This window comes from Microtus pennsylvanicus, chromosome 10, assembly GCF_037038515.1.
Source record: "Microtus pennsylvanicus isolate mMicPen1 chromosome 10, mMicPen1.hap1, whole genome shotgun sequence".
In the NCBI taxonomy this organism is placed as follows: Eukaryota; Metazoa; Chordata; class Mammalia; order Rodentia; family Cricetidae; genus Microtus; species Microtus pennsylvanicus.
Window position 1 is genome coordinate 4,711,844 of NC_134588.1, and position 19,462 is coordinate 4,731,305.

The following is a 19,462-nucleotide window of genomic DNA, read 5'->3' on the forward strand; positions in this document are numbered from 1 at the left end:
CTCTCTCTCTCTCTCTCTCTCTCCCTCTCTCTCTCTGTATATCATTTATTATACATATGTAGATACATATGTAAAGTATTATTTTAGGGAGACAGAAGAGTTTATGTTATCTTTAGTTAAGGATTCTCCAGAGCACACCCTAGTGGTTTTGTGTATTAGTCTAGGATTAAACCATTTAATACACAAGCTCCGATCCCACACTACAAGGAAAGTCTACAAAAGGAGTCCAGTGTCTGATATGCCACTCTCCATTTCATACCCCTCTCACCTCAATTTCCAGGATAGGCTTAATCACAGTTCTTCTAAGTCCCACATCATTGCCTGGTGTCTACATCAATATTTCTGAAACTTACACACAATAATTATCTTCAGCTTTGATTCATGACGATGACTTTTAACTTCTGTCCCACACCTTCAAGAGATCCTACTTTGATGTTCTTAAACTGTTGGAGAGAATCACATCTTTGAGATCATGCTGTCACTGACCTGGCATTCTTCTGGTAGGCCCCTCTTCCTAAGTATTTCACTACTCTCCAAGGGCACCACAGCACTGTCAGCTATCAACCAAGACTTCTCATACCAGAGCCTTTGGCACCTGAAACAGCCAAATCATAACAATGGTCTGTGTGATGAAGTCAGTCTGTGCTCCTGTCTAGCTAGGGATAGATTCTAGGACACAGTCTTTCCTGGGTTGTATGACCTCTTTGGTGTGTTTACCAAAAAAGGCTTCCTTTTTCTGCAGTGTTGTATAGTTATTTCATATGAACTGAAATGTTCTTTGAGGGATGGAGGCTCATTAAGACTCAGGAAATAAATGAAATCACAAGTCTTACAAAGCTCCTGAAACTTACAAAATTCACAAGTTCACAAGACCCCTCTCCATTTTTATATAAACACTGACAATTGCTGGGGAACAAAGCTTTCTGACTAGCCAAGCTGCCTCAGTGTCAGGGAGAAAGGTCCAGGGATAAAGTGTTCATGAGCTGTCACCCATCCTGAGATGGGCTTTTACGGTGATATAGATGCCTTTGTGTAACTAATGGTCATAAATGAACCTTTCCACCCATATAAGTAATCCCTAACAAACTCACCGCTTCACTAAGCTAGGCATGGGTAGAATTATTCCCTTGCTTTGTTATCAGTGTCTTTTCTGGTGTGAATAGATAGATATTTGTCCCAGTCCCCTGAGGAAAAACCACATAACACACATCCATCATAATAGTTTAGACCTTCATGTATCATACCATTGCATTGTGATGCCTATCATCTGGTTATTGTTCTGTGGTGTCTTTGGTAGAAAATACAAAAGCTCTTTCTAAGATAAAAACATTCAACTGATATCTTTTGTTCTTCTGAGAATTATATTTACGGAATTGCTGTTTTGTAAATCATAATAAATGTATTATATAGTTTAACCAGTAGGGTTTGGCCAGAAATGGCAGTGTTTAGAACAGCTGACTATGAGTACTCAGCCCAAACAAGACATCTGCATCACAGCCTTGCAAGGGACAGGAAGAGGGGCAGAAAGGGTTAAAGCAGGAGCCCGAGCAGGGGTGCTGTGAAACAGGTCTCCTGGAGTCATGCCCTCAGGAAGTCTCTGCAGTCATGGCTACTGCACAAAGTCAGGTCTATCAACACATAAACCTTTCATCACAGGTGGAGAAGAAGCTCAGAAGACTGCCTTCCTAAGGAACTGTAGCAGAAACAGTAAGCAGGGCACTGGGGGCCACCTTCTTCTCCCTCCCTGTGCTCCAGGAAACAGTCTCTCACCCACATTTCTTATGCCAGTAACCCTCATTTAAACTCAGTGGCTCACAAAGGAGAGATTGGTGGAGGAAGAGGAATTATGGGAAAGAAGAAAGGTTTCCAAGGAAAAGACAGGTGTATGGAGACAATAATGAGGGGGGATGAAAATGACCGAAATTTATTATGTACATGTAAATTGTCAAAGAATCTTTTTAGGAAAAGGGAAAAATGTTTGCTGAATAAGAAAGCTCAGCCCCTCAGTTAACTAACTGACACAGGATATTCCGTCCTCAGAGTTTAAAGCACTGTGTCCATTTATTATGAGCAATGTAGAGGTTTGAACGAAAATTCACACTACTATATTTATGCATGCAGGAAATTTATATTTAAATGTCAATCTAATGTAGAAACCCTTTATCTATTTGCAGTAGTCACTCATTCACAATCTCACTAATACAGAAAACTCAAAATATCCAGCCCTTCTCTAATTCAATCATGTTACTCAGTACTCAAATGAAATCTCAAAAATAAGAAATCCAGAAAACTGCTGGTGTATATTTATCTTTTCCCGTGACTGCTCTAGTCTGAGGTTCAGTAGCTCACAGAGTCGGACTGAAGATCTACCATCTGATAGACCTGCTTTGCAGATATACAAATGCTAAGATACAAACTGTCAGCCCCTTGGGTCCTGTCCATTTTACCTATCTCTGAGGCCGCCACAAGGCCCTCTGTCTACGGAGAGACCAACTTGCCAGTAAATAAAATATTGCCAGACTTATCCTGAATAGTGAACAGGAAGGGAGAATTCGCTGTGAACTGAACTGTGACCGGGAGTCGCTTCACAGCAATACTCTCCCCAGTGGCCGCCGCTGCCTCGGTGCCTTCCTCATTGACATCCACATAGGACTTGTGAACAACCTTGGATAAATATAGGCCTTTGTCAGGTGACATTCCAGAGAGATCAGCTGTGGCCACACTGAAGATGTCCCGCATCCCTAGGGATTTCAATAGGGAGTTTAGGTCATATTTTACTGCAAGATTGAATTTGGGAATGTGAACATCCACTTCTCTCTCCACCATGTTAGAAGAGTTGGTCCACTCTTGAAGCATCTTCACGTTCAGGTGTTTTTCTATCTAAGAGTCAAAATACAGACACATGAGCCAAAAGATAGCTTCTGAGTAAAGCAGATGTTTCTGTAATTCACACTGAGAACTGTCCAGCTTCTTGCTGGATTTTCAGCATATACCACACATCAGACCTTCCCTTCCTGTTGCCTATGTCCCCTCTATATTCCCTCACTGACTTTCTCAATGTACATTTTTGATTTCCCTCAACAGTTAGCCTTTACCTAAGCCTCCCTGCTTATTGCCCTGGCATCGTTCTGTGCCTGCTTCCTGAATCAATCCACCATTTTTTCTTGGCCCTCACATCTGAAATTTGGAGTCACATCTTTATGAACTTAGCCAGATCACTTTGTCCCACTCCTACTGGCTTCAATCTCCCCGGTGCCCTTTCCTCTTTCTGTTATGTTTCTCCAAGTTCAACATGATACACGCTCGCGTTAATGCCTTTGTACTTCTTTCTGACATATGTACATGGCTTTCCCAAATGGTCCCAGGTACTGACTTCTCATAATAGAATCAAGCTTCATTATTTTTGTCTGTCATTTAAATAATAACATTGGGTACTTAATGCCCTACAGAATATCCTCTATAGCATTATATACTGTATCATTTTTATTGTTATCATGTTCAATACATTTTATTACCTTCCCATTCTCATAATACAAAATAAGATAAAGGTAGATTTTCTGTCAAAGTATCTTTCTATTATTTTCATTTGCTAGGTCTAATCCGAGTTATAATAAAAGCAAACAGATCTCAACTGCCTCACAGTTAGCACACTAACGTGTGCTCCTATTCTCCCTGGATCAGGCTCTTCTCACTTTATCTGCCCATCTTCTATACATCTAGTGAAACTCACATGGAGAGAGTTCTCTAGGAACATCACCCCCAGCTTCCTCATTCTAATTCATAGCTTCCATAGTTTGCTCATGACTTTAAGAGAAGTTTAAACTGCTTCCAAATTGCTGACTTTAGCATCCTCTACCCCAGCTAACTGCAAAGTTCCCAGGGTCTTAATCCCCTCTGAACTGGCCACACTTGTAAGCATATGTATTCCTACAGTGAAGTTATGCTTCTCCCATTCCAGCTCCCTCTGAACTGGCATCCATCTCACTCCCTAATTCAAATGCATATAGCCCAACCAGGCTCTTTAAGGAAACAACCGTGCCAACTGTTAGTCACTGGCTGACGTAGGAACTGACTGTGGCCACCCTGCTGTATGAATCAGCTTCCCCAGTCCCAGAGCCATAACTGTTCTTCTAAGAAACCTCATTTTATTGCACTGTTCTGCAGTACTGGGTAGGTCGTGGCTAGCTAGGTTGGGGTAAGATGCCATCATCACTTCTGGGTCTCTCTGTGCTAAGAACCTTTGACTACAACCAGGGAAAGGAGACTGAATCCAAATTTCTGCCATTGCTATCTTTCCTTCCTGGCTGTAGTGTTATTTCCTTACCAAATCAGGTTGGAAAAATAAATAAACAAACAAATAAATAAATAAATAAACGGTTAGCCTGTGAGTATATCCTTTGGTTAGATCAGAACACTTCCCCTTAGCAAGACTTTAATAACTCTCTAGGATCCAGGAATCTCATCAGCATGCAGAAAGAGGTCCACTGTCTCATGAAGGATATGTACATACATTTATATTGTATAACATGGTGAACCTATGTGACTTTTTCAATAAATGAATTGCTTGTCTTGCCTAAATATGTCCTAAAGGGCAGGAATCATCCTTAATCTACAACTCCTGGGGAAAGTCTACTAAGCCTCGTCATGAGCCCATGACTGTTCATACAGACATCACAGTGCACTCAGAGTATTATGTAACAGTGTGCGTACACACACACATGCACACACAAACAGCCACATGCATTCACTCACGCATATGCTGGGTGCAGGTGGCACTGCTGGGCCTCTACCTGGTTTACATTCGCCGTGCCTACTGGAAGCAAGATGATCATTCTTAGATTGTTGTTGGCATAGGGCAGCTCAAGGACTTGCATCTGTGGCTCCTTTATGAAGGCCAGCTTAAACGTTCCCGTCTGGTACATCATGTCCACAACTGCACTTTTACCCTATTTTTAAAAAGATTCTGTTTAAGCAGTGAATATGTATGTCTACTTTATTTTTACAATAGGAATTTTTGTGTTAGCACTCTAAAGTGTAACTGTTAACTGCACTCTTTCATTACTTTCCTTTGCACAGGTTATCAATTTTGTAATCTTAAAATAAGTCAAAATTAGAGACTATAGAAGTATAATAATATAGGGATGACTGGGGTCTTTAATTAAAAACACAGAGTCTAGCTAAAATGACTTATGTTGGGAATCAAACGGGAGGCTCATTATCTCTTCTAAGCCATGTGGATACTGCCTGGGACAACAGCTTAGTTGTATCAGCCGTCACAGGAAGCAACCATCATGTGAACCTCAAGGCTTCAGCGGTAGAACAATGGGAAGAGACAAGGTTTCCAGTTTTCAGGGAGTCTGTCCAGCCTCATGTCTAGTGAGAAAAGTTACATTTTGAAAAGTAAAAGCTTTCAGGTAACTACAGCAATGTTTCCATGAAATTTTTCTGAATTGTGCTTAAATTATTGCAATTTTCCAAGACTTGTCATCAGTTTGAAAATGAAATACTTACCACACTTATATGAAAGGGAGCTTTTACTGTATCTCTTTTCTCGAATTTATTTTTCCATTGTCCCTTGAAATATATGGCACTCACTAGGACCATGACAGAGGAGGGATCAATTGTACCCTTTCCAAATAAGTTTGTGACTTTTCCTTGTAATAAAACAAACAAAAGAAGAGGTGATTTTATTTGGATTAACTTGCTGATAATAGGTATTTGCAAAAGTTGTTTTCTCAGACAGTGACTTCCATAGTTTGTATTTAAAAGATCACACCCCATCCCAGGTGAACAAGATGGCTTAGCACGGTAGCTCTCAACCTAGGGGTCACAATCCCTTTGGGACTTGCAAATCAGATATCCTGGATGTCAGACATTTACATTTCAATTCATAATAGTAGCAAAATTGAAGTTATAAAGTAATAACAAAATAATTTTATGGTTGGGGGTCACACATATCAGGAACTGTGTTAAAGGATCTCAGCATTAGGAAGGTGAGAACTGCCTTAGCAGGTGGAAGCACTTACTACTCAAGTCTCCCACTCCATCAAGAGAACTCGTGGTAAATGTGAAAAAGTTGACTCCCTGTCATTCTCTGATCTCCACAAGAGCACCTTGGCACATGCATGATGCACGTGTGCATGCACGTGCACCCCCCCACACACACACACAGACTTTTTAATTAAATTAAATTATCCATGGGTGTGGGAAAGTGTGTGTACATGTGTGAGTATGCCTGTGTGTATTCACATAGACGTCAGAGATCACTGACTGTCACTCCTTAGTTGGTCTCCCATTGGCCTGGAGCTCCCAGTTATTCTGCCTGTCTCAGCTCGCCAGCAAAAAGGTCACAGTAGGCAGCACCATACACAGCTTTTTCTACACAGGTTTCTAGGCATCAGACTCAGGTCCTCATGCTAAGCAGCTCTTTATTGATAGGTTATCTCCCAGCCCTTCTTACTTTTTTACTTGTTTGCCGATTTTGTTGTGTTTATGATAGTGGTGGATTTTTATTTGACAGTTTCATGAATACATACAATGAATTTTTGTCTTTCTCACCTTATTATCCTTCTTCAACTCCCCCCTCTCTCACTGAAACAACTTTTGTTCCCAGTTAGTCTCTATTTTTTAGGCTTTGTGTAAGTGAACCACTGAATTTAAACAGGATTGTTTCCATAACAGTTTCTGTAGCCCAGGGTGCGGTGGAGCTTACTGTTCAGACTGGGCTGTCCTAAAACTCAGTGTATGGAGCAGGCTGTTCTAGAACTCTGTGTAGACCAGGCTGGTCTGTAATTCGCCATCTAGCAGGCTGTGCTGGACTTGCTTTGCAGACAAGGCTATCACAGACTTGCATTGTTGATTGCTCTGCCTTTCAGCAATATGCCAGGGTTATAGATGTGCACCTCCATTCTGGGCCTCTTACCCTTGCAGTGTATGAGAAATAGTGCATTACAAATATAAAGACCACTTAAAGCAAAGGCATATTTGAAATCAGGAATTTGTTTGGAAGGTTCCAGAAGTTGTCTGCTTTGTGAATATTCTGACAAGCTGCTTTGGTGCCTTTCAGTGTGATGAAACCTAGAAACTCTTTTTGGAATGTACCCTGCCATCTGACATGAAGCACAGGTAGGCACAGCACCCAACTCTAATCCTAAAGAAGGTTTTAATTTTCATTATAATCCTGGGTCTACACCATAACTAGTATGTGAAAACAATGAACATGCACAGATGCTTAAAATATGTTTCTGAATAAAGGAGTGAATTAATTTTAATAAAATCTGCTGAATTTATGACATCCCCTTAAAGCAGAAATGATGTTCACTTTCTCAGAGTCTTCTGCCATATATTGCTTAGGAGGAATGGTCACAAAATGTATTCCAAAGTATGTTTCTAGTTTTTTCATTGTTATCTATCTACCTGCATTTAGAATTCACACTAGTTAACTTCTGCTTCCTTGTTTGCATAGCAAGGTAAGACTTTTACCAAAGGAGCACAGATAAAGTTTGTACACATAAGACAGTTATTAAAGTTTTGTGCACATACAGATACATATAAATGTTCACACACAATTATCCTTACCATTAGTTTTATTCTCAACCCAAGTATTAATACTTCTCCTTGTCTCTTCTGTAGACAGTTCAAAATCAACAGTTTGCAACTTGGCTTGGAACAGTCTCTCAGAACATCTTAAATATTGCTGTAAAAGAAAGGACAATTGAATGACAGCACAGAAATAGTGCAGAGAGGTCTGGAAAGAAGGCCATGGAGTGAAATGTAGACGGAGACTGCACTTGCATTTCCTGACTGTCCACCCCGAATAATCACACAGAAACTATACCAATTACATCATTGTTTGACCAATGGCTCAGGCATATTCCTAGCTAGCTCTGGATTCTGAAATTAACCAATTTCTATTAATTTATGTATTGCCACGTAGACATGGCTTTACCTCATCTTCTACATGTCATGTTTCCTTGGCAACTGGCTGGCATCTGCTTCACTCCGCCTTCTTTTTCTCTGTATCTCGGCTCGAATTTCCTGCCTGGCTTTATTCTACTAAACTATTGGCTGAAACCGCTTCATTAACTAGCCAACAAAAGCAACATGTATATAGAGGGACATCTCACATCAGTGAAGCACTTGCTGTGCAAGTGTGAGGAGAAGAGTTGTCATCCCCAGACCCATGCAAAAGCCAGGTGCCATGCACATGACTCCAGTTCTCCTACAATGAGAAAAAGAGCAGAGAAAAGGGAAATCCCCAGGAGCTAGTGACTGGGTTACTCAACGTAAATGGTGCTGAACAGGAAAAGACCCTCTTTTAGAAAAGATGACAAGAGAGAACAGATACCCAAAGCTATCCTCTGACTTCCACATACACATGTGGCTCAGGTACTCACCCCTACAGTGACACACAGCAATACATACACATGAGTACACACACACAAGAAAGAACTTTGTAACTCAGAATGTTCTAAAGTCCTAACATGGAGACAAAAGTCTGCTGATCTAATACACTTAAAATGAAGGATGTCCATATGCCCATGAGCACTTGTCTTTAAATCCAAAGATTTCCAAAAAAGAAAAAAGAAAAATACCAGAAACATTTGAATGTTTTCTCATTATGTCATGGATTTTTTTTTATACAAATGCATTCAAGTCAAATTATAAATTACATATGAATAGCTCTTTTGCCTGTCCCTATGCTTTCCTACTCAAGGTTAGAAGGTGAATTATATAGCGACTAAATGACCTCTTACCTCCAGAACAACTGAAAACCACCTCCCTAAACTAACATTTATCTATGTTGTGTCTCTGTCACAGTTTGGGAGAGGCAAAGAGGAAGAAAGTTACCAGCTCAAAGGCCATAGCCATTGACTTCCATTGTCTCAAGAGACTCAACATAACACATTTTTTTTATTTACTCATTCATTCATTTTTTTGGTTTTTTTTGGGGGGGGGTTTGTTTTGGGGTTTTTTTGGTTTATTTATTTATTTATTTATTAAAGATTTCTGTTTCTTTCCCACCGCCGCCTCCCATTTCCCTCCCCCTCCCCCAATCAAGTCCCCCTCCCTCTTCAGCCCAAAGAGCAATCAGGGTTCCCTGCCCTGTGGGAAGTCCAAGGATCACCCACCTCCATCCAGGTCTAGTAAGTGGAGCATCCAAACAGCCTAGGCTCCCACAAAGCCAGTACATGCAGTAGGATCAAAAACCCATTGCCATTGTTCTTGAGTTCTCAGTAGTCCTCATTGTCCACTATGTTCAGCGAGTCTGGTTTTATCCCAGGCTTTTTCAGACCCAGGCCAGCTGGCCTTGGTGAGTTCCCAATAGAACATCCCCATTGTCTCAGTGTGTGGGTGCACCCCTCAAGGTCCTGAGTTCCTTGCTCATGCTCTCTCTCCTTCTGCTCCTGATTTGGACCTTGAGATTTCTGTCTGGTGCTCCAATGTGGGTCTCTGTCTCTGTCTCCTTTCATCGCCTGATGAAGGTTAATATTCAGGAGGATGCCTATATGTTTTTCTTTGGGTTCTCCTTATTTAGCTTCTATAGGATCACGAATTATAGGCTCAATGTCCTTTATTTATGGCTAGAAATCAAATATGAGTGAGTACATCCCATGTTCCTCTTTTTGGGTCTGGCTTACCTCACTCAGGATAGTGTTTTCTATTTCCATCCATTTGCATGCAAAATTCAAGAAGTCCTTGTTTTCTACTGCTGAGTAGACCGTAAAAGGCTAATCAACACAATTATAAAATGGGGCACTGAGATGAACAGAGAACTCTCAACAGGAGAACTTCAAATGGCCAAAAGACACTTAAGGTCATGCTCAACTTCCTTAGAGATCAGGGAAATGCAAATCAAGACAACTTTAAGATACCATCTTACACCTGTCAGAATGGCTAAAATAAAAAATACCAATGAGAGGGGAGACACACAATCTCTACGACCAAAAGCAATAAGAATAACCGGAGTAAACAACCACTGGTCATTAATATCACTTAATATTAATGGGCTCAATTCACCTATAAAAAGGCACAGGCTAAAAGATTGGATACGAAAACAGGATCCAACATTCTGCTGTTTGCAAGAAACACATCTCAACCACAAAGACAGGCACCTACTCAGAGTAAAGGGTTGGGAAAAGGTGTTTCAAGCAAATGGTCCTAAGAAAAAATCAGGTGTGGCCATATTAATTTCTAACAAAACTGACTTCAAACTAAAATCAATCAGAAGAGACCGAGATGGTCACTTTATACTCATAACAGGAACAATTCATCAGGATGACGTCTCAATTCTGAATATCTACGCCCCCAATATAAAAGCACCTACTTATGTAAAAGAAATATTACTAGAACTCAAAGCAGCCATCAAACCACACACACTAGTAGTAGGAGACTTCAACACACCTCTCTCTACAAGGGACAGGTCAATCAGACAGAAACCTAATAGAGAATTAAGAGAATTATTGGAGGTAATGAAGCAAATGGACTTAACAGACATCTATAGAACATTCCACCCAAATAGGAAAGAATATACCTTCTTCTCTGCAGCTCATGGAACCTTCTCAAAAATTGACCACATACTTGGAAACAAAGGAAACCTCCACAGATACAAAAAAAATATCAGTGTCCACCTGTGTCCTATCTGATCACCACAGATTAAAGTTAGAAGGCAACAACAATGCTACCCACAGAAAGCCGACAAACTCATGGAAACTGAACTGTCAACTACTGAACCACACCTGGGTCAAGGAAGAAATTAAGAAAGAAATTAAAGTCTTCCTTGAATTTAATGAAAATAAAGAGACAACATACTCAAATCTATGGGACACAATGAAAGCAGTGCTAAGAGGAAAGTTCATAGCACTAATGCCCACTTAAAGAAAACGGAAAATGCATACATTGGGGACTTAACAACACACCTAAAAGCTCTAGAAAAAAAAGAAGCAGACGCGCCCAGGAGAAGTAGAAGATTGGAAATAATAAAACTGAGGGCCGAAATCAACAAAATAGAAACACAGAAAACAGTCCAAAGAATCAATGAAACAAAAAGCTGGTTCTTGGAGAAAGTCAACAAGATCGACAAACCCCTATCCAAACTAATTAAATGACAGAGAGAGAACACACAAATAAATAAGATCAGAAATGAAAAGGGGGACATAACCACAGACACAGAGGAAATTCAGAGAATCATTAGATCTTACTACAAAAGCCTGTATAACACAAAACTGGAAAATATAAAAGAAATGGACACTTTTTTAGATAAATACCATATACCAAAGTTAAACCAGGACCAGGTGAACAATCTAAACAGACCTGTTAGTCACGAAGAATTAGAAGAGGTTATCAAAAACCTCCCTACCAAAAAAAGCCCAGGACCAGATGGTTTCAATGCGGAATTCTACCAGAACTTCCAAGAAGAGCTAATACCTATACTCCTTAATGTATTCCACAATATAGAAACAGAAGGGTCATTACCAAACTCCTTCTATGAAGCTACAGTTACTTTGATACCAAAACCACACAAAGACTCAACCAGGAAGGAGAATTACAGGCCAATCTCACTCATGAACATCGACGCAAAAGTCCTCAACAAAATACTGGCAAACCGAATCCAAGAACACATTAGAAAAATTATCCATTATGATCAAGTAGGCTTCATCCCAGAGATGCAGGGCTGGTTCAACATACGAAAATCTATCAATGTAATCCACCATATAAATAAACTGAAAGAAAAAAATCATATGATCATTTCATTAGATGCTGAATAAGCATTCGACAAAGTTCAACACCCCTTCATGATAAAGGTCTTGGAGAGAATAGGGATACAAGGATCCTACCTAAATATAATAAAAGCTATTTACAGCAAGCCAACAGCTAACATTAAATTGAACGGAGAAAAACTCAAAGCCATCCCACTAAAATCAGGAACACGACAAGGATGTCCACTCTCACCATACCTCTTCAATATAGTGCTTGAAGTTCTAGCAATAGCAATAAGACATCATAAGGAGATCAAGGGGATTTGTATTGGAAAGGAAGAAGTTAAGCTTTCATTATTTGCAGATGATATGATAGTATACATAAGTGACCCCAAAAATTCTACCAAAGAACTCCTACAGCTGATAAACACCTTTAGTAATGTGGCAGGATACAAGATCAACTCCAAAAAATCAGTTGCCTTCCTTTACACTAAGGATAAGGAAACAGAGAGGGAAATCAGAGAAGCATCATCTTTCACAATAGCCACAAATAGCATAAAGTATCTTGGGGTAACCCTGACCAAGGAAGTGAAAGACCTATTCGACAAGAACTATAAGTCTTTGAAGAAAGAAATTGAAGAAGACACCAGAAAATGGAAGGACCTCCCTTGCTCTTGGATTGGGAAGATCAACATAGTAAAAATGGCAATTCTACCAAAAGCAATCTATAGATTCAATGCAATCCCCATCAAAATCCCATCAAAATTCTTCACAGATCTGGAGAAGACAATAATCAACTTTATATGGAGGAACAAAAAACCCAGGATAGCCAGAACAATCTTATACAATAAAGGATTGTCTGGAGGCATTACCATCCCTGACTTCAAACTCTATTATAGAGCTACAGTATTGAAAACAGCCTGGTACTGGCATAAAAACAGAGAAGTCTACCAATGGAATCGAATAGAAGACCCTGACTTTAACCCACAAACCTATGAGCACCTGATTTTCGATAAAGGAGCTAAAAGTATACAATGGAAAAAAGACAGCATTTTCAACAAATTGTGCTGGCAAAACTGGATGTCAATCTGTAAAAGAATGAAAATAGATCCATATCTATCACCATGCACAAAACTCAAGTCCAAATGGATTAAAGACCTCAATATCAGTCCGAACACACTGAACCTGATAGAAGAGGAAGTGGGAAGTACTCTACAACACATGGGCACAGGAGACCACTTCCTATGTATAACCCCAGCAGCACAGACACTAAGGGCATCATTGAATAAATGGGACCTCCTGAGGCTGAGAAGCTTCTGTAAAGCAAAGGACACTGTCACTAAGACAAAAAGGCAACCCACTTACTGGGAGAAGATTTTCACCAACCCCGCAACTGACAAAGGTCTGATCTCCAAAATATATAAAGAAATCAAGAAACTAGACCGTAAAAGGCTAATCAATCCAATTATAAAATGGGGCACTGAGCTGAACAGAGAACTCTCAACAGGAGAACTTCAAATGGCCAAAAGACACTTAAGGTCATGCTCAACTTCCCTAGCGATCAGGGAAATGCAAATCAAGACAACTTTAAGATACCATCTTACACCTGTCAGAATGGCTAAAATAAAAAACACCAATGATAGCCTTTGCTGGAGAGGCTGTGGAGAAAGGGGGACACTCACCCATTGCTGGTGGGAATGCAAACTTGTGCAACCACTCTGGAAAGCAGTGTTTCGGTTTCTCAGGAAATTCGGGATCAACCTACCCCTGGATCCAGCAATACCACTCTTGGGAATATACCCAAGAGAGGCCCTATCATACAACAAAAGTATATGCTCAACTATGTTCATGGCAGCATTGTTTGTAATAGCCAGAACCTGGAAACAACCTAGATGCCCTTCAACGGAAGAATGGATGAAGAAAGTATGGAATATATACATATTAGAGTATTACTCAGCAGTAAAAAACAAGGACTTCTTGAATTTTGCATACAAATGGATGGAAATAGAAAACACTATCCTGAGTGAGGTAAGCCAGACCCAAAAAGAGGAACATGGGATGTACTCACTCATATTTGGTTTCTAGCCATAAATAAAGGACATTGGGCTTATAATGCATGTTCCTAGAGAAGCTAAGTAAGAAGGTGAACCCAAAGACAAACACATAGGCATCCTCATGAATATTAACCTTCATCAGGCGATGAAAGGAGACAGAGAGAGAGGAGCACAGGACAGAAATCTCAAGGTCCAAATCAGGAGCAGAAGGAGACGGAGCACGAGCAAGGAACTCAGGACCGCGAGGGGTGCACCCACACACTGAGACAATGGGGATGTTCTATCGGGAACTCACCAAGGCCAGCTGGCCTGGGTCTGAAAAAGCATGGGATAAATCCGGACTGGCTGAACATAGAGGACAATGAGGAATACTGAGAACTCAAGAACAATCGCAGAGGGTTTTTGATCCTACTGCACGTACTGGCTTTGGGGGAGCCTAGGCAGTTTGGATGCTCACCTTAGGAGACCTGGATAGAGGTGGGCGGTCCTTGGGCTTCCCACAGGTCAGGGGACCCTGATTGCTCTTGAGCAGATGAGGGAGGGTGACTTGATCGGGGGAGGGGGAGGGAAATGGGAGGCGGTTGCGGGGAGGAGGCAGAAATCCTTAATAAATAAATAAAATAAAATAAATAAATAAAAAAAAATACCAATGATAGCCTTTGCTGGAGACGTTGTGGAGAAAGGGGTACACTCATCCATTGCTGGTGGGAATGCAAACATGTGCAACCACTTTGGAAAGCAGTGTGGTGGTTTCTCAGGAAATTCGGGATCAACCTACCCCTGGACCCAGCAATACCACTCTTGGGAATATACCCAAGAGAGGCCTTATCATACAACAAAAGTATATGCTCTACTATGTTCATAGCAGCATTGTTTGTAATACCCAGAACCTGGAAACAACCTAGATGCCCTTCAATGGAAGAATGGATGAAGAAAGTATAAAACATAACACATTTTTGTAAGCTTCTGTGAGAGTAGAAGGAAGACTCCATAGTGTCAAATCGCTTCCGTCACCTCAGATGCAAAGATTCTATTAGAGCTGTTTGACACCTAAGACAGCTTAAGAAACCTAACTGGAAAGACAAACAAATATCTGAAGCTTCCTCTCAATGCTTCAGTAATCTTGATCAGATGGAGATGAACCAAGGACACCAGTATTTCATGTCTGTCATGGAGTGACTTTCTTTGGGGATTATTAAGAAAACACTCAATGAAGCTAGACGCTAAAATGTTCATGGGTAACGGCTGAAACCCACCTCCAGTTGTGGAACTAGAAAAAAAACCAATTCTCTTATTTTAAAGACAGAAGTCATATGTATAAATGGAAAGAAAACTCACATATCTTGGCTCCCAGTTGAATACACTTGTAACTACCTCTTGATAGTCTACCATCAAGTGCCTGTGTAAAGATGAGAAATGGCTCTCACTTTTCCTCCCATCTATAAAGGGAAATTCTTACAAATGACTTCATTTTGTGTTAAATCTCTGACCCTAGGTTTTGCACAGCTTTATGGATTTTGCAGAGAAGGGGTTTTCGTGTGATACTGCAGAACTCTAAATTTTGATAAAGCCATTTTGCAGAAACCCTAAGCTCAAAGTCGACATTGTCAAAAGCACCCACCATAAGTTCTTCTCAGTCTCCCTTGTCTTTACACTATGAAGTTCAGAGGCCCCAGGCATGCTTACCTTATGGAATGTGATTGTCCTCGTCCCATAGATTCTGTTGGCAATGCTGAGGGAATTCATTTGGTTGATTTGGGATAGCAGAGCTCCAAATTCAGAATACTTCCTTCCACCTTGACTGCACTGGCAGCAGTGAACAAAGAAAAGTGATTGGTTCCTTGCCACTGAAGAATTATAAATAATGAAAGGAAAATATCTGGAGATCAAGATTTTTGCCTTTCAATAAATAGCAGTGAACACAAAGAGATGAACATCTCAAGCATTTTACTTGATTTCTTTTAGCAAAATGATATCAGCAGATTATGTACAAACTCAACAGTATTACTTGCTGCTCCTAAGAGTTTAAATCAGAAGCTTAAGTTTTCATGAACAAAGAAATTCTAATGCAAACTCTGTGGCTGCCTCTGTATTTATATTTCTATATTCAATGTTTGTTCTTTTTATCTTTCATATATATAAATATATGAAATACATATATATTTAACTGTTTGTTACTTATATTTTATGCATTGTGTGATCATATTCCACTGTCATCTCTTAAATGACATGAAAGATGTGTTACATGTGTTTAGGCTGTGGAATATTTCTTTAACTGTTGAAAGGTATGTTGCATTTGCTTACTGATGTAAAGATGTGTTACATTCGTTCATGCTGTATTTGTTTAGATTCTTATTGACCCCTTCTTCCCAATTAGTGGGCATGGTCTTACTAAGTAGCCTTGACTTGAATTCATTATGTGTACCAGTCTGGCATTGAACTTGCCAAATCTCCTCCTGCCTCTGCCTCCTAAGTGCTGAGATTATAAATATGAACCAACACACCCAACCAATGTCTCAGTTTTCTAAATGACTATTTAAACAAACTCTTCAACCTTCACTAATAAGATCTAATATATTCACTTGTTTTATAGAGTAGCAATTCTGCAAAGTTTACAAATGTGATACATATGACTTATGATTAAGAATTCATTGATGTCAACCAAAGAGGTGATGACTACATTTCCTAAACAATGGTTTCTAATAAATAGGGTTTCTGAGAAGGTTTCGATTGTATGTGTATTGTAGAATATTTAACTATGTAAAGATGTGGTACATTTGTTTATTCTATGGAATATTACTTTAATTGTGCAAAGATATATTGTATTTGTCTAATGATGTAAGGATGTATACTTTCATTTATGCTGTATTTATTTATATGTAAAAATGTGTTGCACTTGATTTACCTTGCCTGCCTAAAGCACCTGAATGGTCTAATAAATGACCATTTAATAAGCACATCTAATAGAAACAATGAATGGCCAATAGCTAGGTGTGGAGAGACATAGGTGGGGCTGGCAAACAATGAGAATAAGTGAGATGAGAACTCTAGGCTCAAGAAGAGCAATAGAAGGGGAGAGAAGGAGGAAGAAAGAGTGGGAGACGTCTGGGGTCAGCTAGACAGCTGCTAGTCAGCAGACACAGAGTAGAGCATGCAGAAAGAAAGGTTTAAAAGCCCTGAGACAAAATGTAGAAAAAGAGAAACAGGTTATGTTATAAGAGCTAGCAAGAAATGAGCCCAATTTAGGCTGAACATTCAAAACTAATGTTAATTAAGTCCCCGTGTCCCAATTTGGGGACTGATTGGTGGGCCTAAAAGAGAGATCTTGGTATGTATGTGTGTGTGTGTGTGTGTGTGTGTGTGAGAGAGAGAGAGAGAGAGAGAGAGAGAGAGAGAGAGAGAGAGAGAGAGAGAGAAAGAGAGAGAGAGAGAGAACATTTATCCATATACCCTACCACTATTACAAATGCTACCATGTGAGAATTCTAAGTAAATGAGTGAATTGCTCCTTTGAGAATAGTAGGAACCATTGTCTCAAAAAACATGGATGGTGCTACATCAGGCAGCCCTTTGTCAGTAGCTCTTAGTGGACTAACAAAACTACATGCATGGGTGAGTCTACAGACTCAACAGCAGGCAAAAGCACAGAACAGAAACGTTTGCATAAAGATGATAATGATTAGTTTAACAATTTGGATGGGAAGGCATTGTTGCTGGCATTACTACTGGGTGCTAAGCTCAGTCCCCTGCAGTGGTTATTGGGAAGATGATTGGGGACTACAGACAGAGCTGTCTTTCTCACAGACCCAAGAGAGGGTTCCACTCCTCTACTCCTGAACTATGATTTCTTTTTATATTAATTTTTTCATTTATTTTACATTTAAACCAAAGTTTCTCCTCCCTCCTCTCCTCCTGTTCCTTCCACCTTACATCTACCCCCACACCCACTCCTCCTCCATTTAAAAGGGGCAAGCCTTCCATGGGAGTCTATCAAGTTGAGGCAGGATCAAGCTCCTCCCACTGCATGAAGGCTAAGTGAGGCATCCCGGCATGGAGAATAGATTCCCAAAAAGCCATGAACTATGATTTCTTGATTTCTTAGAGTACATGATATCTCAGTAATGATATCCTCATACCTCATAAAAGTCTTTCATCTTTGGGTTTAAGAATTCTGAAAAGTTGTCATAGTGGAGCACCTAGGAAAAGAAAAGAAGTCAACTGGTCACAAAAGTAATGTGCAAGCTATAACGCCTGAGAGCTGTGATCGCTCTTCCATTTCCGATCAAGATCACTAGTGATAGATAACATGTGATAATGTTATGTTTCAAGTCCTGAGTTAAATCTTTGGGCATTTTATTTAGCCCTCCCAACAACTTCATTGATAATTAATTTTATCTCTATTTTATATTAGGGAGACTGAGATCAAAAGGGTGGTCGGGCAGGTTCTAGGAGCTGAGCTCCATTGCTGCAGCCACTTTGCCCTTTTCTACCCTTTATGCTTTCCTGTAGAGCACTGTCTATAGGGAGCCCTGGACAAACGGCTTCCCGGGAAAGTTAAAATATGCAGCTACCCAAAGAGTTGTCAAGAAAGATTTTTCTAGACATTTTCAGTAATAAAGACACATAGATTTGAAAGACCCTGGTGGCTGGTGTCATGTGACAGGTCACATTTCCTTTGTTCTCCTGGTGGTAAGATGGAGTTGACAATCTCTGTCTGCTAACAGGATAATCCTAAAGAAACTTAGTAATAAATTCCTTTTTAAATTTTATTCAAAATGGTGTGAGGATTTAGAGTTTAAAAATTTTAGAAGTAAAGAATAGCACCAAACATGTATTCTCTATTATATTAAAAGCACCAAAATAAAATTTACTGCAGAATGCCTTAGATATAAAAGAAGTTATGTGTTGTATTGACTTGCATTAAATCCTGTTACTTAAAACTTTTTGTCTTTCTCAGAAATATGACTTATCTAAGTATGCCTTTTCATTTCACAAGATGGTATTTTTATAAATAAAATTTGACAAACAAGAGGTGAGAACATGAAAATACCTGGGTTCTGGGGAAGTTCTCCTCCAGTCCTTACCTTTTCCATTTGTTCAGCACTCTTGCCTCTGGCACCCAGCAGGAGCATGCTCAGAGCATAGAACACAGTGAGTGGAGAAAAGAAGATATTTTCTCCCGCATTGTTACTGCTTAGCTCTTTGAACACATCAAGGCAAAATTCAGCATTTGCTGTGGTGATAGGATTCATGATTTACCAAGCAAGGCCTAAGAACGGAGAAGTGATTCAGTGCTTGTGTGCTTCATCTATGCTTTCAGATATCCCCTTCCTGTAGTCTGGGTACCAAATGCTTATGCTCCACAAACTCCAACAATTGTTTTCCCACCAGACTGCCCACATTCATAAGCCTCACAAGACAGAGTGTCACCTTTCCACTCAGTTCTGTACAAGCAACATGACACTTGCCACAGGTTTATCCCCATCTTGGCACAACCTTCCAAGAATGTGAAGTAAATCTGGGAAGGTGACCAAAGCTCCTCACCCAGTCAGAGCCATGGCATCAGTGAAAATGAAGGAACCAAAAAGAAACACCTGAGAGAAGAAAAGATGGTGCTGGAGAATGGGATACTTTAGGGAAAGAGTGTGTTGGGACAGAAAGTTCAGTCCTAGAAACATCACTAGAGCACCAAGAGTACTGAACTGCAGA

At 40.0% G+C, this 19,462-nt stretch overlaps 1 protein-coding gene across 2 annotated transcripts; it reads right to left on the minus strand.

The window, feature by feature from the left end:
• Positions 1-2,478: 2,478 nt before the first annotated feature.
• Serpinb11 (serpin family B member 11) lies at positions 2,479-19,005 on the minus strand. Of its 2 annotated transcripts, XM_075987382.1 has the most exons (7): positions 18,838-19,005; positions 17,890-17,949; positions 15,440-15,559; positions 7,579-7,696; positions 5,512-5,654; positions 4,791-4,946; positions 2,479-2,880 (listed from the first exon to the last, which is right to left on the minus strand). In XM_075987382.1, exons 1-7 carry the CDS (start codon positions 19,003-19,005, stop codon positions 2,479-2,481), a joined length of 1,167 nt encoding a protein of 388 aa, XP_075843497.1. The 2 variants fall into 2 exon arrangements, with proteins under 2 accessions (XP_075843497.1, XP_075843498.1); XM_075987383.1 differs by lacking the exons at positions 5,512-5,654; positions 7,579-7,696.
• Positions 19,006-19,462: the final 457 nt, after the last annotated feature.